The sequence below is a fragment of the Penicillium mononematosum genome (assembly GCF_028829835.1).
Source record: "Penicillium mononematosum strain IBT 11891 chromosome Unknown utg000005l:1.0-9366267.0:1.0-9372171.0, whole genome shotgun sequence".
Taxonomy (NCBI): Eukaryota; Fungi; Ascomycota; class Eurotiomycetes; order Eurotiales; family Aspergillaceae; genus Penicillium; species Penicillium mononematosum.
In genome coordinates this window covers 6772099-6792948 of record NW_026643275.1, presented here as the reverse complement: position 1 = coordinate 6792948, position 20850 = coordinate 6772099, and the positions used below count along the sequence as shown (strand labels likewise).

General features: G+C 49.3%; 2 protein-coding genes across 2 annotated transcripts; one reads left to right on the top strand and one right to left on the bottom strand.

Moving 5' to 3' along the window:
• Positions 1-1802: 1802 nt before the first annotated feature.
• On the bottom strand, positions 1803-3362 carry N7519_010742 (uncharacterized protein; the record flags this gene model as incomplete). The annotated part of the gene is made up of 3 exons (XM_057297515.1): positions 1803-2424; positions 2504-2784; positions 2835-3362. The coding sequence occupies 3 exons, from the start codon at positions 3360-3362 to the stop codon at positions 1803-1805; spliced, it is 1431 nt and encodes a 476-aa protein (XP_057145397.1).
• Positions 3363-4741: 1379 nt separating this feature from the next.
• Positions 4742-20298, top strand: sidC (nonribosomal siderophore peptide synthase SidC; the record flags this gene model as incomplete). The annotated part of the gene is made up of 9 exons (XM_057297514.1): positions 4742-9026; positions 9080-11895; positions 11967-13166; positions 13230-13301; positions 13355-15266; positions 15322-18818; positions 18889-19202; positions 19257-20064; positions 20143-20298. 9 exons carry the CDS (start codon positions 4742-4744, stop codon positions 20296-20298), a joined length of 15060 nt encoding a protein of 5019 aa, XP_057145396.1.
• Between the last annotated feature and the right edge of the window lie 552 nt (positions 20299-20850).

The following is a 20850-nucleotide window of genomic DNA, read 5'->3' as shown; positions in this document are numbered from 1 at the left end:
GCTTTACATTACGCATTACGCGAGCATAAGACGTACCTGCATGGGAGCTCTGGGGGTGCATATGCCAGCGCACACGACCTAGGTACTTCTGCAGCTTGAGATCCTGGCACGGGGATGACGGCAGTAGTGACTCCGGATGTGCAACCTTGGTTGCCGGGCTGCAGCCTTTCAGGGAAAAGGAATGTTTGATCGCCGAAGGTCCAGTGTGGCCTGATCTCGTTCTGGACTTTCTAATATTGTAGCGGTCAACGATTACAAGTTAGGTTGCCAACGATTTCTTGGCTGATTACTAGCACTGTATGCAACATAGTGTGCTAGGGCTGTCACCTCCCTAAACTTGCCTAGAGACATACAGAACAGGCAATATATACAATGTTAGTACATGATATAGGGTCCATCCAACGGCTTTCAATACTGGAGCCGGAAACAGGTCCGAATTACAGAACCCCAATCTGACACCTACCGAGGTACTCCGTAGGGAAACGAACCACAAGACATCAGATAAGTACATACGGAGCAGCAGTTTCCACTCTGGGTACATCCGATATCGCCGAAGAGAACGCCGAAACTCAGTTGGAAATAGGAGATCTAATCTCTCGGGTACCGGCCCAGCCTCTGGACCTATGGGGACAAACACGAGCCATGTGCATGGATGTTACGGGACTTTGGCAGAATACAGTCTGTACTATACGAAACTAGACAATTTATGCTAATTTCTTCAAGGGAAAGGGATGCAGGATCTACTCCGTTTACTATAATTATCTTTTTATATATTTCAGATTGTCCATCGTACGATGCATAGTATGGAAGCGCGGTTTCCGAATAAAATTACAGATTTAAGATTTACAAATTTACAAGTTTAAAAAATACCGAGCCATAACAGTGCGTATGCGGGCTCCATCTCGCTAAAGACTCGACTAGGCAGGTGATGGAGCTCCAGGAAGCCACTTTTACTTAGTGCGGAATTGGGGAACTACGAATTGTATGGAGAAAAGAAAAGTTACGGTCAAGCCCAATGCAATTGGAAAAAGCAATGTATTAACATGAATACCAAAGAAAAAAGAAAAGAAAAGAAAAGAAAAAAGCAAAAGCCGCCAAGTCCCCCCAAGTCAACCTTGGAAGTCGATCAGATAAAAAATTTCGAGTTATCTGATCCATGCAGGACCCACTTGCCTTTATCTGATTTGATGTGATTCTTCACAATGGGATGGTTTGGGGAAATACCTACATATGTAGGTAAGTCAGAGAAGCAAATTGATAACCTATATTGTATATGGTATAAGAGTAGAAAATTATCACAGCATACTAGTAACAGGCAGACATCTAGAATTAGGATCGACATCGATCAGCAGCTTGACAAGTTTCGCGCGATTTTTTTTTAGATTTCAATTTTCTAATGTCCCGCACTTGCCAAGGAACCTTAGAAAGTGACTTCTGTTTTTTTTTTTTACCGTACAACTTCCGATCGGACGATTCTACGTACTCCACTTAGGAGGTCGGGGACACCTGGACACACTTCGGTACTTAAGATTATCCTAAGATCTGGGCCGATCGGTAGTCTTGTAGACTTGAGAGAGGAAAAAAAGGAATTTAAGAAATATGGTAAACAAGCTCATCATTAACGCGAACAGAGAGAGAGAAAAAAAAATCTAAATACACATGTCTAAATGTTGAACAGAATAGCGAAGGGGAATCATCGAGAGCTATCTCGGACATATTTTCAAAATCTCGGCCCACTTCCCAAACCATGGAAGTAAACCCGAGACACGAAACGAGGATGTCACATTTTGTTTCACACCTTTTCACAGCATAGCACGCACCCGGGTGTCCTGCACCAAGGGAGCACCAGCCAGCTGATCCGCAAATACGGAGCTCACAATCTCGCCGCCCCGCACAGCCAGCACCGACAGCAAAGAATCACTCAGACCGTGGGTCTGCTCGTTGCAACCCTGCAGCCAGATACCAGCCTGGGTACTGACCTTGGCACCGTCGAGCGAAACACGGTAATCCCGGCTGGGGTTCCAGCCTGACGCGCCGGCGGGCCGCAAGCTGCGCACGTTCTGAAGGAGTTCTTCATGCGCGTCGCGGAGGTAGCCCGTTGCGACCATCAGCGCATCGACATCCAACACTTCCTTGCCTTCGCTCTCATTCTTGACCGACTTGACGTGGATGCGCATGCGGTTTGATGGGTCGTGGTGCTCGATCCGGGCGATCTTGGTCTCTGCAAGGATGCGCTGTTGCCATTGTGTCTCGTCCGGGTTCTCCACTCGCTGCAGGTACATGTCGTTGTAGATGGACTCGATCAGCTCCAGACGAACCACGCTGTAGTTGGTGGCTTTTTCGGTAGCGATGCGCTTCTTGCGTTCTTCGGCGCTCATCTCGTAGAACTTGTCTACGCGCTCGGGGTTGAAGATTTCGTTCACACTAGAAAGGGTGAAAAAAAGAAAGGTTAGCCTTGGGTTATGGTACGGGCTCCGCAATTATTCTTTTTGAGGAAACGTACAAGGGCGAGTCATCACTAGGACGCAGAGCGGTATCACGGAGGATGAGGGTGGTGCGCGAGTTGGGGTAACGGCGGTGCAAATCGTGGTAGATCTCAGCGGCACTTTGGCCACTGCCGACGACGGCAATATTGTAAGGGGCCATCTCATCATTCAGCATTTGGGGCAGGTGAGTGCAGTACTTGGAGGAGTGCATGATGCGGGGATCCTGGGGGAAACCAGGAGGCATCTTAGCCTTACCACCGAGCGCAATGACGACCTTGCGGGAGTTGCGGGAGGAAATCTCGCCAGTACCAGTGTTGCGCGAGACTACGGTGAAGAAGTCGACAACACCACGGGCATTGGTGGGACCGGGACAACCTCGACAACCTCCTCGCCGTAGTTGACAACATTATCAAAGCGCAGGGCACACCAGCGCATGTAATCCTCGAACTCAACACGGGCGGGTAGGAAAGTGCCCAAATTGGTGAAGTGGATGAGACGCTTCTTGTGGTGTAGGTAATTGAGGAAAGTAAAGCTGCTGCGGGGATCGCGCATAGTAGCAAGATCCTTCATGAAGGAGATCTGCATACGCGAGCCCGGGACCAGCATACCGGAGTGCCAGGCGAACTGGTTCTGCTTCTCCAGGAAGCAAACCTTGGGTTTGAAGTTGAGGTCCTTCGAGGCACCGAGGGTGGGGTCCATAGCATCGTTCAGAGCAATGGCAACGGCGAGCGAAGCTGGGCCGAATCCAACACAGAGCAGATCGTGCATCTCGTCAGCACCAGTGGGTCGCAACAGCGACCGACCTGACTGGGGTTGGGTGCGTGGCACCATGTCGTTGAGGAAGGAGAGCTCCGACTTGCGGGTAACTGGCTCCATGACGATTCAAGAGATTTAAGGTGAAAGGTAGAAGGTTAAAAAAAAGGGTATGTATATACAGCCGAAAAGGGAAATCCAAGAGCTTCAGGGGAGAGCTTCCAAGGTTCAAATCCTCCAAGGAAGAAAGAAAAAAAGCAGGGAAAAAGGCTTTATATGATTCTCCGGAGAAGAAACGGATCAGATAACTTGACCAAGTGGATCCCCTTGAAGGTCTCTGAAGCCCTCGCTTGAGCTTTTTGCCAAGTTTCCCGTATTTTCCCTGGTTCGGGTGTTTTTTTTCAGTTTTATCGGATTTTATCAATTTTATCAATCAGTGAATTTCATCCGAGGTCTCCACTGTATGTTTTCTTTTTTTTACTTCTTTTTTTTTTCTTTTTAGTCTACGATGGTAGTAGTACCTAGGTACTTTATAAATATTTCTCTATCCCGTATTAGATCCACTATATGCAGGAAGATAAAAGAAGAAGAAGAGAAGGTTCTGAGGTTGCTTCATGCACACCTCGATCAACCAGAGCATAGCCATTTATAATTAAGGTCTTACGGCCGATGTCGGGAATGATTGGTTGTACGTATTATGGTATACATACGGAGTACATCTGTAACATGTTCACGTTGTTACCCCTCTTGGCAACGCATTGGACTCGTTTACAGTGGGACTTGCAGGAAAATTCCTCCGGAGTATAGAACCAGTTATTATTTTTGGCTTTTTGTTTTTTTGTGCTTGGGCGTTTGAGGGGAATGATATTATATGAGCCTATTATTGCTACTACTCTACATATTAATCTTGTCAGTTTGTAATATATTATATAGGATCTCATACTACCCTACTCCGTACCTAGGTATATGTAGGCCTACGTCATTCATAACCGGACACTCTCCACTGCCCATTCGGCGGCTGATTCAGCCGAGTAGTGGGGGAATATGGTCTGATCTTTCCAACGTTGTAATAATATAAAATATGGAAGGATTAGTATTATGTATATAAAAATTCGAATAATAGACAGAGTAATACATATTTTGTAGAGTGCATAGGTAATAAGGTAATACCTCCAAGGTAATAAATAATATCGGAAATAATACATTTTCACCCACTTCTCTTTTCCGCGCTTGGCTCGCTGGAGATCATACAGAAATCTCATCTGTATGGATGTGCCCCTCGATTTGCTTTTTTTTTTAAAAAAACCCGAAATCCCCTTTCACCAAAATTGCTGGATGTGGGACTACTTTTTTTTGGCGCGTTTGCCTGCATACGATCTTCTCCAGCCACTCACGTTGCACCTAATTAGATCGACTAAGCAGACTACCTAGGTACTAGGTATATACTTTACCTTGAATATGTATGAGTGAGAGGGGTGAAAAAAGAACAAACCACACAGGTCATGGACCGATTCACTCAGTTTCCCGCCGTCAATGACGATGGTGATGATGTTCACATCGTACCCTGGCAGGTGGATGCCCAACTCCCATCGGAAATATTTGCTTTGTCATGGGCAGTCTTGCTACGCGCATTCACAACAGACGAGAACCCGGTCTTTTTATTGAATGGTGCGCCAGTCAAAGCAGATCTATCTGCCCAAACGGTTCATCCAGCAGATCTGGCTCCCGTATCAGATCTCTCACTTAAACACACAGCCGTGGTGTTGGAAGATCCTTTGTGCAGTGATGTCGGTCATGCCCCGGCGTTGCAGTGGACCCTGGACCCCGCGACTCAGGTGGGAGTCCTGTGTGCGACCGGAGGCATGGACGCCGCTTTCCTGTACCAGCTGGGCAACCAGCTGAAACAAATCGTGCAAGAGCAGGCTGCCCAGAAAGGTATACAGGTGACATTGTCTGCCACGGAGGTTCCTGATCTAGCAATTTCAAACGCCTCACCCTCCACAGTGCCAGGGCCTCAACTTCTACACGAGCTTGCCCTGTGCAAGCTCAACGATTCAAACAACGCCATTGAATTCCTCACTGCGGATGGACATGTTCGTTGCTTGTCGTACCGTGATTTGGACCGGCTTTCCTCGGAGCTGGCGAGTAAAATTGCTCGTGCTTCGACAACTTCACAGGGCCTACAGAGGGTTGTGCCAGTACTTCTGCCTCAGTCTGTGGAATTATACATTTCGTGGCTGGCTATTCTTAAGTCTGGCGCAGCTTTCTGTCCTTTGAATACCGATGCACCAATAGATCGCATTGAGTTTATCCTGCAAGATGTGGCTGCATCTGTGGTGGTCACAAATGATGCTCTTGCAACAAGGGTACCGCCGAAAGAGCATATTTCTATCCTTGCCGTGGACGGTCTTGAAACCAACACCGAAACCACAGAGCCATGCTCAGAAAACAGCACTCCCACTGACCTGGCATATGTCATGTACACATCAGGCTCTACGGGCCGTCCCAAAGGCGTTGGGGTGTCCCATCTTGCTGCCACCCAATCACTCCTTGCTCATGACGATTTGATACCCCATTTCAAGCGCTTTTTACAATTTGCATCTCCCACCTTTGATGTTTCCGTGTTTGAGGTTTTCTTCCCGATGATGCGAGGGTCAACCCTCATCGGCTCCGAGAGAGAGAATATGCTTCTTGATATTTCCCATGTGATGACTACGATGAGAGTCGACGCCGCCGAATTGACCCCAACGGTAGCCGGAGAGTTGCTGCGCGTACGAGCCGCAGCTCCATCTCTCCAGGTGCTCCTCACTATTGGTGAAATGCTTACTAGACATGTGGTAGACGAGTTTGGCAAGTCTGAGGGCAGAGATGGCATTCTCCATGGGATGTACGGGCCTACCGAAGCAGCAATCCACTGTACCGCTGCCACCCATTTCCAGGCCAAGGATCGTGTCAACATGATTGGAAAGCCTTTTAAAACTGTTTCCGCATACATCATGCCACTCCCCTCTGACGATGATCCATCATCCATGCGACTTCACCCCCTTTCACTGGGCCAAGTTGGAGAGCTCGTGGTGGGCGGCCCTCAATTGGCGGACGGGTATATCAATCGACCCGAAGAAAATACCAAGGCATTTATAGACAGTCCGGTGTATGGCCGACTCTATCGCACGGGAGACAAAGCCCGCATACTCCCCACTGGAGAGATTGAGTGTTTCGGCCGAATTTCCAGCGGCCAGGTGAAGCTGCGAGGTCAGCGGATAGAGCTTGGCGAGATCGAGCATGTTATCACGAGAGCTTCCGGTGTCCGCAGTGCTGTAACCATAGTCATCGACGGCAACTTGGTTGCATTTGTTCTGGTCACCGACGAGGTAACGACAGACAGCAGTCTCCGAGACGTCTGTCGTCAGCTGTTGCCTCGGTTCATGATTCCTGGCGAATTCGTACTCGTCGACCAATTCCCCCAACTTCCCTCGGGCAAGATCGACCGTAAGACATTAGAGGCCGATTTCATTCGCCACCGAAGCACCGCTCAGGCTTTTGATGATCAACCCTGCCGAGACGAAAAAGAAGAGTCTATCATCTCAAGCGTCGCTGATGTGCTAGGCCGACGACTCTCGTCGACGGAGAGCCTAGCAGCAGCAGGGCTTGATTCGCTAGCTGCAATCCGTCTCGCGTCCCATCTATTGGATGCGGGAATTCGCTTAGGTGTGGCTGCCCTTTTGGAGGCAGACTCAGTGGACGGGATCTGGCAGCTTGCCACCAGCCTTGAAGTTGCGAGCCCGACTGATGATACACAAGCGGCCCTGCAAACTATTCTGCAACTTGTTTCAGATGCAGGTGCAGCAAGGGTCGACTCACTGGGTTTGAGCGAGCAGGTTTCGGACATCGTACCGTGTAGCCATATCCAACAGGCTATGATCTTGGAGACTGTTCGAGACGACCAGGCATACTGCAACTGGATTGAGCTGGAATTCGAGCCCTCGGTCAATTTAGCTTCAGTGAAAGATGCATTTGCTCAACTGGTGGACCACAACGAGATCCTGCGGTCTGGATTTGTGGAAATCGGCCTCAAAGATCACTCATATGGCCGCTTCACCTGGAATACCGTTGACGAGCATATTTCCGTGAAACAAGAGCTTGACTACGATTTGGGCTTGGGTGCGGGTCACGATGTCTTGAACCCTTTCCGAGTCCAGATCAAAGAAGGGAAGGATCATCTCCGCGTGCTGGTGCATATCCATCATGCACTTTACGATGGATGGTCTTGGCAACTCATGTTGAAGGATCTTAGAAGGATCCTGTCCGGAGAGGAGCTTACTTCTAAACCCCCATACAATGTGGTCGCAAACTTTTTCATTGAGCACAAACTGGACAAATCGGCAACAGAGTCCTCAGCGTACTGGCGTGATCAACTACAGGGTCTTTATCCTACAGCTTTCCCTACTTTCCATGGAAATGCAGATGTCGTACATGCTACTGACAGGGCTACTCGGGTGCTGGATATTTCCGTATCAAAACTCAACGAGGTTTCCCAGCATCTTCGCGTGAGCCGGCAAACCATTTTCCAAGCCGCGTTTTGCTATATCCTTTCTTCCTATCTTGGAACCGGCGACGTTACCTTTGGAACTGTCTTTTCAGGCAGGACTCTGCCCTTAAAGGGCATCGAGACTGTTCTCGGGCCTTGTATTAGAACTTTGCCAACGCGCATGAACCTCGACAAAATGCAAGACGTGACTGATCTCCTCTTGGTCATCCAGAACACGAACCGCAAGTCAATCGAGCATGGCAGTCTTCCTCTTCAGGATATAAAGAAGGCTTCTGGTATCGATTTGAACCGTAGTCTCTTCGATACGGCGTTTGTGTGGCAGGAAAGCATTTGGTCAGATGATGAGCAGGGCTCTGTGTTCCGGGAGGTTGGGGCGGGCGAATTTCTAGAATTTGCGCTTTTGCTGGAGTTTGAGCCACGAGAAGAAAGCATCTTTGCCCGGGTGACTTACCAAAAGTCGCTGTTACCATGCGAGCAAGCTATGGTACTTCTCAAGCAGATTGATTCTGTGGCCTCGATCTTGATCGAGAAGATTAAGCTTCCGCTCCAGGAGATTCGATCATATCTTCCCTCGTCCACGTTGTCTATTCAACAGGCAGCATCATGCGAGCATGTTGATCTGCCAAGTTTGACATCCAGCGTCGAGATGACTGCCTCTACAGACCCTGACCGGGTAGCGGTTGAGTTGATGCTTTGGAAGCCAGAAACTCCCGCTCCATTTGTCGAAAGCATGACCTACAGTCAACTAAACTCCCGAGCCAACGCCTTTGCACACCTTTTGCTCCATGTCGGAGTGACGAAAGACGATCTAATCGCCATCCATCTGACAACGTCCCTTGATTTTTACGTTGCTGTGCTTGGAGTTGCGAAGGCTGGCGCTGGTCTCCTCCTAATTCCCCAGGCCTCTGTGCAGATAATTCATTCTATTCTCTCCACGGCGAAATCCAAGTTCTGCATCGTCGACCACTTGACGGAAACGAATCATCGCTTGGATTCTTCGAAGTCCATCCAGCTGCTTTACCTCTCTTATTCGCTGGATGTTTATCATGAGTTTAATATTCCACATATTAATGAAGGGTCTGATGTTGCCTATGCTGAAGTGACACTTACTGAGAATGATTTTGCCGAGACCATCGTCATCTCGCGCCAAAACCTACAGAGCAATATCAATGCCCTTGCAGACCTGTATCCATCGCCAACCGGGTCAAAAATGCTATCTTGTCTTCAAGGATCAGGTAGTAAGTTTTCCATGAATTTTGATATCTAGATTATCTTTCTAACAAAAACACAGCATCAATTTGCCAGACATTCTTCGCTTGGCACGTTGGCATGACATTGTGCTCAACTACAGACTTAATCATGAGGACTCGCGTCGAGCAAGCTTGTAAAGATATGGAAATAACGCACCTTCACTTGCCTCCCATGCTGGCCTCCCGTATTGATCCACAAGCCGTCCCCAGTGTGCAATACCTCCTCTCTTCGGGCGATGAAATGACTCCCAAACTCCATCGCAATTGGGCCGGCAAAGGTCTTCACCAAGTATACAGCAGCCGCGCACTGGCTCACGCATGTACTCTCTGTCCCAATATGCAAGCAACGACCTATGTTCGAAACATTGGTAGACCCTTGAAGAACATATCTGTCATGATCGTGGCAGATGGAGATTCACTAGCTCCTCTTCCACGTGGCGCCATTGGAGAGTTATGCTTTGGCGGAGATCAAGTTGGGCGCTGTCTATCTGACTCCGAGCCATCAGTGACTGAACGATTCGTTGACCATCCTGAGCTCGGTCGGATCTATAGAACGGGTGACATTGGAAGACTGCTTCCTGATGGTACACTCATTCTTTCCCGAAGTTCTGGCCTTGCACAGTCGTATGGCCTGTCTATTGATCTTGATGAAGTTGATCGCGCTCTCATGTCTTTGGAAATGGTCCACGAATCAGTGAGCATGCTTTTGGACGAACCAACACTGCGCCAGCAGAGATTGGTAGTATTTTGGGTTCCTTCAACGAAATGCTCAGATTCTGTGCAAACAGAGGAAGCTACGAATGATCTTTTCAAGGAGCTCACCAAGAGACTGTCTCCTTCTAGCCTTCCATCGCTTCTCCTTCTCGTGGAAGCGATAGATCTCACTAGGTCTTATAAGACTGACCATTTCATGTTGAGGCAACGGCTGGGACAGCTGACAACAAAAGACCTTACGATATTCTCGCCAAAGCTCAATGCCGATGATACTGGTGATAGTTTCACTGAGCTTGAGAAGACCATCTGTGGCGCGCTATCCGCAGTTACTGGTACCGACCAAAGCAACATCCGCAAGCACGTGTCCTTCTACAGAATGGGCCTGGACTCTCTTTCTGCCATTTCCTTCTCGCGGAAGCTGTATGAGTCTGGATGTGGAAGGATTTCTGTGTCCACAATCCTGCGCCATAGCTCTATTGCTCAGCTTTCAGCTGTCATTCCGGCCACGATCAACGAGCATCAGCGCAGACAGGCTGTGGTGTCCGCGCCACCAACTGTGTTCGATGAAGCCTTCACTCGTCAGGTAGAAGATGAGTTCAAAGCTGCAGCTGTACCAGTTCAGAGCATTTACCCTTGCACTCCACTCCAGGAGGCTATGCTTGCAGCTGAGTCTAGTGGTCATTCAGCTTATTTCAATCACCTCTTGCTTCTTGTGCACACCGATGCCCAGGATATGAGAGCAGCATGGGCTAAGATGATGCAAAGACAAGGCATTCTTAGAACTTGTTTCATGCAAACTCATGATAAGCGGTTTGCATATGTTCAGGTTGTACTGGATACATCGGTCTTACCGTGGTCTCATATTGAAGCTTCCTCTTCTGAACTTGAGAATGTCATCAAGGAGAACAAGTCCAAATTTGAGGGTCTTTCTCCTGTCAACGGCCAGTTGCCTTACTCGCTGACTTTCATAACCGACTCCACTGCGCAGAAGACACATCTTCTGCTGTCCATTCATCATGCATTGTATGACGGAGAAGGTATCGCCCAGTTGTTACAAGAACTCCAGCTGTTGCTTTCAAACCAAGAATTGCCAACAACCGCTCCGTTCCGCAACTTCATCGATTACATGACCTCTGTTGATTATGGCTCGTCGGATGAATACTGGGACCAGTACTTGTCAGGTGTTTCACCGACCCTTCTTTCCACGCCCGAGCCCGTAGCCCATGCAGATGAGTCGGCATCACAGCAGATCCATACATCCCTAAATGGATCTTTCATGTCATTCAAGCAACAATGCAAAGACCTCTCCGTGACGCCTTTGAACATCTTCCACGCTGCGTGGGCCAGACTCCTCGCTCTGTACACTGATTCCTCCGACGTCTGCTTCGGTAATGTCTTCAGCTGCCGAACTGTTCCTTTGGATGGCGTAGATCGGATAGTTGGCCCTTGCTTCAACACACTTCCAATTCGAACCAAGTTCTCCTCGACTGCAACAAATATTGACATCGTTAGCTTGTCCCAAAAGAACAATAACGACATTTTGCCTCACCAACTCAGTCCTCTACGGCGTATTCAACGGCGTGTTCTTGGTGATGGCTCTCGCCTCTTTGACACGCTGGTCATCTTCCAGAACAGAAGCACAGATCTCGACCGCAATGTCTGGGAACTTCTTCAGGACGAAGGAAACATGGGATTCCCCTTAATTTGTGAGATCGTCCCCGACGAGTCAATCGACAGCATCCGTGTCTGCCTCCACTTCCAAGTATCCCATGTCTCGCAAGCTGTGGCTGAGAATATCGCGCGGGACTTTGTGGCCCTTGTTGGACACATCACTCAGTACCCGTCTGCTCAGGCATCCGATAAGTGGCTATTTGAGACAGACATTCCTCGAGTCTTTGAACAGAAGGCGCCCAAAATGACAAAATCTGTTCATTTCCTGACCAAATCTCGGCAAAAGCGCCCATGGTCCTACCAAGAGGAGATTGTTCGCGACCTTCTTTGCAAATTTTCTAATGTCGACTCGGACAATGTGCTCCAGGATACGACGATCTTCCAACTTGGCCTGGATAGTATCAATGCTGTGCAGGTATCAGCGAAGCTGCGTGGGTTAGGGTATAATATCTCATCTGGTGATATTCTCGAGGTATGTCATCATATTCGTGGGGTTTGATTGTCGACCATGAATTCGGTTAATTACTTACTGACTTGTATCAGGCTGCTTCTATTGACCAAATTGCTTCTCTTCTTACTTCCAGCTCCAAGATTGTCGAGGAAATCGAGTTTGACTTCGGACTTTTCCAAACCCATCATTTACAATCTGTCTGCGAACAACTTGAGATTTCTTCGCAAATGGTGCAATCTCTTCGCCCTTGTACGCCAGTCCAGAATGGCATGCTGGCGATGTTCACGAATTCACATGGTGAAGTGTACTTCAACCGAATGGGCTTGAGATTCTCCGTCCCTCTGGACAAGAGGATTTTGAAAGAAGCATGGTCTAAGGTCATGGCTCAGCATGAGATGCTTCGAACAGGCTTCGTGCAATTGCGCGATCAGCAAAATCCTTTTGCTATGATAACTTACCATGAAAACAGCAAACTACCATGGTGCGAGACCACGACCCCCATGGCAGACACCCCTGGTGTTCAAGAAAAGCATGCTTTGGAAAATCTCCACCAACCCCCATGGAGCATTGAAGTAGAGGCAGGTGATAACACCAGTATCATGCAGTTTTCTGCATTGCACGCTATTTACGATGCTCAGTCTCTGGCTACCATATTTGCAGACGTCAGAGCAGCATATGAAGGGAAGGCTCTGTCTATGCCGGTGCCAGTCACCAAGACTCTCGGCCCTATCCTTCTTGAAAGCAAGATCCAGAGCGAATCCGCGCAATACTTCTGGAAGGAACTGGCTCCAGAAGTGCAGCCCTCCAAATTCCCCGACTTGCATCCCATCCGCACAAATGAGCGAACATTACTCACCACCTCCATCTGTTGCGCACAGTCTCGCAAGGCTCTTGAAGATGCCTGTCGAGAGATCGGCGTTACACTACAGGCAGCGGGGCAAACCGCATGGGCCCGCTTGCTCTCTGCATATACAGGCGAGTCCAACGTCACTTTTGGGACTGTGCTTTCTGGTAGAAACTTATCCGCCGCTGCTCAACATGCGGTATTCCCGTGTTTGGTCACAGTGCCAACGCCCCTGCGTATTGAGGGATCCAACCGACAGCTTTTGGATCGTACACTGAAGCGAAACGCTTCATTGGTGAAGAATCAGTTCGCACCTCTGTCACATATCCAGCGTTGGCTAGGTAGCAATGAGCCACTCTTCGATACCCTGTTTGTCTATCAGAAGTTTACTTTGGATGCTGTTGGTACCGATGGATGGGATATCATTGGCGAGGAGACGAATATTGATGTAAGTAGAACAAGCAGACGGAATACTCCGCGGCTTTGCAGGATTTTGACTAACATTATGCAGTATCCTCTTTCTATCGAGTTGATTCCGCACTCGGCAGATCTTCAGATTTCACTGACCTACCGGGGCGATCTTGTCCCCCCGAGCAGGCAACGATTCTCTTGAGTCAGTATGACAAAATTTTGCAGGATACTGTCTTCCGTCCAGATGCCAGTTCCACCGATTACGAGTCTGTGGGTAGTAGTCTGCTATCTATTACTCCTGCGAAAGAAGCCCCAATTCCTACTACGGTGACTTTGCTGCATCAATTCGTCGAAACGAACGCGCTCAGGATCCCCGAGAGGATTGCGTTTGAATTTGCTTTCGGCGACACTGCAGACAATCTCCAGAAGAAGACTTGGACTTACCGCAAGTTCAATGAATGCGGCAATCAAATTGCACATCTCCTGCAGGCAAAGGGAGCTGTTCCTGGTGGAATTGTGGGAATATGCTTTGACAAGTGCCCTGAAGCCTCCATGGCGATTCTGGGTATCATGAAAGCTGGATGTGCATATTTGGCTATTGACCCTGGTGCCCCTATCTCTCGTAAGCAGTTCATGTTAGAGGACTCCGGTACCAAGATCCTGCTCTGCAATCAATTGAAGATGGCCGAACTGGAGGGTCTGCCAGATATTGACATCCAGGCACTTGATGAGCCTGGGCTGTTTGATGGAATCTCAACAGGTGATATCTCACTTTCCCGTTCTATTCAGTCAGATGATACTTGTTATTGTCTGTACACCTCCGGTACAACCGGAACACCGAAAGGCTGCGAGATCACGCACGATAATGCTGTGCAAGCAATGCTGGCATTCCAAAGATTGTTCGCGGGACACTGGGATGGAGAGTCTCGGTGGTTACAATTTGCCTCCTTCCATTTCGACGTCAGTGTTTTGGAACAGTACTGGAGCTGGAGTGTTGGAATTTGCGTCACTTCCTGTCCGCGAGATCTGCTGTTTGAGGATCTCACTGGAACGATACAGAAGCTTCAAATTACGCATATCGACCTGACGCCCAGTCTGGCAAAACTGGTCCATCCCGACGAAGTTCCGTCCCTTTGTCGGGGAGTCTTCATCACCGGCGGAGAGGCTTTAAAACAAGAAATCCTCGATGCCTGGGGCAGACATGGTGTTATTTACAACGGATACGGGCCTACTGAAGTTACTATCGGATGCACCATGCTCCCACGGATGTCTGCCAACGACAAAGCCTCAAACATAGGGCCCCAGTTCGATAATGTAGGGTCTTATGTCTTCAGCCCCGGCACCACGACACCAGTCCTACGCGGCAGCATAGGCGAACTCTGCGTCTCGGGGCCTCTCGTTGGAAAAGGCTATCTGAACCGAGCCGACCTCACCAAAGAACGGTTCCAAGAGCTCCCCGAATTCGGCGATCGCATCTATCGCACAGGTGATCTCGTGAGGATTTTGCACGATGGAAGCTTCCAGTTCCTTGGCCGTATTGATGACCAGGTCAAGCTCCGTGGACAGCGACTCGAAATTGGAGAAATTAACGAGGTCATCAAACGAACAACGCCTGAATTGAACGAAGTCGCTACCCTAGTGATCACACACCCCAAACAGTCGAAGGACCAACTTGTCTCGTTTTTCACGACTGTCACTGCAGATAAGAAATCTCGTGCTGTCGACGTCAGGGTCCGATCATCAGAAGACGACCGCGCCCTACTGTCGAAGATCAAGGGCGCTTGCCGCACTCATCTTCCCGGGTATATGGTGCCTACACATATCATCCCGATGACCCGCTTCCCACTTTCTGCCAATAACAAGGCTGATATGAAAGTCTTGAAGAGTATCTATCAGGAGCTTTCTCTGGAGGATATTCAGAAATTGGGCTCGATGGGTGTTGGCCAGCCTACTGACAGTGTCCAGGAACAGAAGATCATTTCTGTTCTGGCGAAGTTCATTGGTTCTTCTGTGGAGAAGATCTCGTCATGGTCCAGTATATACGAGCTTGGCCTGGATTCTATATCTGTTATTGCGTTCTCGAGATGTCTCCGGGAGGCTGGCTTTTCTCAGGCTCAGCCATCGATCGTGATGAAGTGTAAGTCTGACAATCCAGGTGCTGGCTGAGAATATACTTGACTAACGATGTGTAGACCCTACAATTTCTGGCATGGCTTCGGCTCTACAGGTGTCTATGTCGTCTTCTGTGTCCTGGGATACCCTCCAACGAAATTCCAAGCAACGCATCGAGGCTTTCGCTCACCAGAACTCCCACGCTATCGTCGAGCATATTGGAGCCATCGACGGTGACGTTGAAAGCATTGCGCCCTGCACTCCGCTCCAGGAAGGTATCATATACCACTACCTGTCTAGCAGCACGCCATTGTACTGCTCTTCTTTCACTTTCGAGCTCGACCCTTCGGTCAATCTCGAGGATTTGCGCGCAGCTTGGGGTCAGGCCCAGAGAGACGTTCAAATGCTGCGTGTCAGGTTTTCGCCATCTCCAGATGGCTACGCCCAAGCTGTCATGAAGAAAGAAGCCCTTCCGTGGTTCCTTGCTACCGCCGGCACTAATGAGGAGATTGATGACTTGCGCAAACAACGACACGAACACTGGACCACCCAGCTCGACAGTCTTTCATCGAATCTGTGGGAAGTCGGAGTCATTTCTTCCCCCGAAACATCGGTGATGTGTCTGAACATCTTCCATGCTCTCTATGATGGAAACAGCCTGGTCCTGCTCCTCGAATCGGTTGCCCGAAATTATCTTGGCCAGAGCAAGAGTTCGCAGTCAATCCCGGAGTTCACTGATGTATTGCACTTCGGTCCCCTTTGTAAAGACCCTGCAGCAGAGGCATTCTGGAAAGAGCATCTTGTCGGCTGTCGTGATCGAGCCTTCGCCGAGAACGGCCAAGTAGACAGCTTGCCAATTCTGCTCAAAGTTCAAATGAATGCGACGAACCAGGTTGACTATCTTTGCCGGTCTCTCAATGTCACACAGCAAGCTGTTCTCCATGCCTGCTGGCTTCTCACTCTCCAGGAGCAATACTCGTTCGTGCCACCACTTGGTATCATTGCCTCAGGCAGGACAATCGATATACCAGGCATTAGCGACGTTATAGGGCCACTGTTCAATACGATCCCCAGCAACGTCCAGCTGGATGGCTTGGAGTCTTGGTCTGATATTGCACAGCGCTGCCATGGCTATCATGTGTCCATGATTCCTTTCCAAAACACCGCTCTGCGGGACATTGTGAAATGGCTCGGAAAAAGTCCCGATGAGCGACTCTTCAACTCTTTGTTTGTCTTCCAGAGGGAAGATGATACCCACGAATCGTCCACAAAAGGTCTTTGGCGTACACTCGACTCAGAGGCCCAGCATGAGTACCCTCTGGCCTTTGAAATTGTGCGCAATAGCAAGCAATATCTGACAGTCACCATTGCCGCAAAGAGCCATGTGGTATCGTTGGAGGACGCTCAGCAGATGTTATCTACGTTTGAACAAATACTTTCTCAGTTTGCGCAGGACCCCAACAAAGAGTTGCCCAAGATAAACCGGGTGCCTCTCACACAAGCTGTGACGAATGGCGAAGTCAACGGTCACTACGAGTCTCCTAGAACATTAGAACAAACCAATGGTGAATATACCAATGGCTCTTTGTTTGAATGGACTTCCCAGGCTTCCACAATCCGCAACGTGATTGAAACCCTTGCGGGAGTGGAACCGCAATCCATCAGCGAGAACACGTCAATCTTTGAAGTTGGACTTGATAGCATCGATGCAATCAAAATCTCCTCGCGGTTGAGCAAGGCCGGAATCAAACTTCCCGTGAGCTCCATCATGCGCCATCGTACAGTGAAGGCCATGAGCGAGCAACTCTCAATGACAAATAGCCATACCAAAGATGCGACATTGCCATTACTCAATCAGCTAGAGAAATCGCTGGCCAAGTTTATCGGTGCTGAAGGTCTTCTCCCTCCGAGCGCGACTCGAATCCTACCAGCTACACCCATCCAAGAAGCTATGGTAGCAGAAATGTCTGCCTCTGGTTACAAGCATTACTACAGCCACGAAATCCTCGAGCTTGAGCCAGATGTGGACATTGAAAAGATGGAACGGGCATGGAGAGCTGTCGTTAGGGCCCACCCTATCCTCCGTACTTCGTTCGTTGAAGTCTGGGATCCGCAGATTCCTGTTTCATATGCCCAAATAGTTCACGACGAGGATCATATTGACCTTCAGACTGTCTATTTGCACGGAGTCTCCGTGGAATCCATTATAGAGACTCAGCGTTCAAGGGCACGCAAAGAACTGATAAGCAGCCCTTTGCTATCTATCGCCATTGCAGTGGATGGAGCTAGACGGTACGTTGTTTTGTCAATTGCACATGCTCTTTATGATGGCTGGTCGATCAACCTACTTCATGAAGATATCGCAAGGTCTTATGCTGGTGCAGAGTGCTCCCGCCCGCCGGCTGATGACATTCTCGAGCAAATTATTTCCTCGTCTGGCCAGGAAGCACTCAGGTTCTGGCGAGCAACGCTATCTAACTTCGCTCCGGTATCTTTCTCGTCTATGGAGCATGCTGACAAAGCGTCGGCCGTCGTTCACCGAGCAGAACAATCGTTATCTGTGCCACTGTCCAAAGCGGAGGCGTTCTGCAAACGCCATGGCATTACTCTCCAGGCACTTCTCGTCGGCTGTTGGTCTCTTGTCCTTGCCACGCATGTCAAGAAGCTAGACGTTGCATTTGGGCTTGTCCTTTCTGGTCGGAACGTGGCTGACTCTGAGCATGTGATGTTCCCGACCATGAACACTGTCGCCATGCGAGTTATTCTCCATGGGACGCGCGTAGAATTGGTGAAGTATGTACAGGAGGCTCTCCTAGCCATGTCTGAACATCAGCATTTCCCACTTCGGCGCGCCAGACCAGATACGGGATCGCGGGCGTTGTTTGATACGCTTTTCATGTATCAGAAGAGGCCGGTAGAAAATGTCCAGGCCCAGCCTGGCCAGGTTCTGTATAAATCTATTGGTGGAGCAGCCGATGTTGAATACCCTGTTTGTGCTGAAGTTGAAGGCGTCGGGGAGGATTTGGTTGGACGAGTTGCTTGTCGTGGGAATGTTGTTGGAGATCAAGATACACTTGCGCTCTTGGGGCAGATGGGCGATATACTTTCGTCTATCATTGATGATCCATCTGAACAGACTGTCGAATTTACCAGCGAAGGAGTGAAGGTTTGTGGAAGCGCGGCTTTCCAGGATGAGTTTGGACAAGATATCAAGACTGACGCAGAGCCCCGGGCGCTCAGTCACGCACAATGGTTGCCCATCGAGTCAAAGATCCGCGAGGTTCTTTCCATTACATCGGGAGTACCTGAGAGCTCCATTGACAAGAGCTCCACAATCTTCGAGCTTGGTCTGGACAGCATCAGCGCCATCAAGGTGGCTGCGCTTCTGAAGAAACAGTCCGTCAAGCTCGCGGTCAGTGACATGCTTCGGGCTGGTACCATCGAGAACATGGCCAAGGCAGCCAACAGCAACCAGACGGAGTTCTCACTCACAAATATATCGAGCATTCTCCACGAATCACTCAATGGTACTAATGTGGCGGAACTTCTACAGTCGCATGGTATTGATTCACAACGGGTGCGAAAGGTGTTCCCCGCAACTGCAGGACAGGTCTATTTCCTTCTCAATGCACGCCGTGAATCCCCAGGTATTCTACCCTGAGTTCTACTATGTGGCATCACGGAAATTGAGCCCTGAAGTACTTGATCGGGCCTGGGATCGGGTCATAGACCAAACCCCAATGCTTCGAACAGCATTCGTTCCCACTTCTGGCTCTCCACTATTGCCCTATATGCAGATCGAGTTTGAGGCTGTGAACATCCCTGTGATCTGGCATTCCAAGTTTGATCGGCATCTTGTTTCAAGAAGTCTCAAGCAAGAATTCGGGGCAGTGCCGGTCGCACTGCATGCCTGTCAAACGAACAAGGGAACGGCCCTTATTCTGCGAATCCACCATGCACTGTACGACGCTGTCAGTCTACCCCATATCTTAGACAGACTTGTTACACACTGCAGTCAAGAGGTTGCCAAGCCAAACCCCGACCTTGAACTCTCACAGCTCGTGGCATTCCAGCATATTCATTCGCCCGTGGATGTCCGGCGGCAATTCTGGCAAAAGTATCTAGGCCAAATGCCAACAGCGGTAAAACGAGGGGATGGCTTCGGCTCTGTGCAACATCACTACCGACCGGGTCTGGTTTTAAATATGACCAGTGTCGAAAAGGTTGCTAAGCGCCAGGGCCTGAGCATTCAGACCGTCTTTTTGGCTGTCTATGCTCGAGTGCATTTGCAGGAATTGGGTGCAGCTGAAACCATAGATGACGCAGGGTCTCGCAGGCGGTTAACAGTCGGACTGTACCTTGCCAATCGATCTTATTCCATCGAGGGTCTCGCCGAGTCGGTGATTCCCACCGTTAACATTGTTCCACTACGACTGGATGACAAACTCAGCGATTCCAACGACACCCTCCTTGACGCCGCCCGCAGAATCCAAACTGAGATCAACGAGATCAGCCGACCAGAATACTCGGGTGTGTCTCTCCTGGAAATTGCCGAATGGACGGGCGTCCGAATCGACACCTGCGTCAATTTCCTGCGACTCCCTGAGCAAGAATTGAAAGCACCCAGCAACGGTGACCAAGTAAAGTTTGCTCTCACAGCAATTCAACGCGAGGAGTTTGAAGATCTTAGCGGGGCCGCCCCAGTTTCGGAAAAAGACTCAATTCCGATTAATGGCAATGGTGTGGCGCCACCAGGTGCAGCCGAGACGAGCCCGGGCCTCGAACATCCAAGCGTCTCAGCGGCTACTCAAAACATCTTCCTGGTAAGTGGGCGAATGCACATCACTTCTGCATGTTAACTAGGTGATCGAGCCTTATGCAATTGCTTACATTTTCAACAGCCTATGATCGACGTGGAAGCCGCCATCCGTAATGGTCGGTTAGACTTTGGGCTCTTCGCACCGGAATCCCGTCTGGACCGAGACACAGCGGAGAGGGTGATCGGCGCTATGCGGCGGGAGATGTCTGCATTGGTGACAGGTTTCGAATCGATATAGAATGTCTAGTGATGCTAGGGATGGAAGAGAGGGGAGGGGGAAGTGTATCCGGGGTGATTGTATGGAGATTGGAGTATGGAGTACGGAATATCATAGATTAGGATTTCTTTTCTTTTGTTCATGTGGATATTTTGCAATTTTGTTTTCTGCTATTTTTTGCTATTCTCGCTATTCTCTACTATTGCTGATCATACTCGGTGCATATGAGGCGTTGGATGTGTATCGTTCTTTCCCGAGTTATCGAAAGCCATGTGATTTGACGAGTGACGGCGGGACCCACGGACGGGACGGGCCCGTTGGATCTTTTGGAACTGCAGGATGTTGTAGATAGAAGATGGAAGATATAAGGGCATTGTGTTATATGCATTGTAGCATAAAACAAACTACTTTATATTGTATATGGTTATAGGTACACTATAAACCAGGCTTTTCTTTTCTTTTAATACAAGATACTCGTTTGGCGCCAATCAGTAGCTTTCTCTCATTCCTCCGAGAATACTGATGAATCGGATGAATCAGATGTGGACTTAAGAGGCAGTGCGAGTGGGCTCA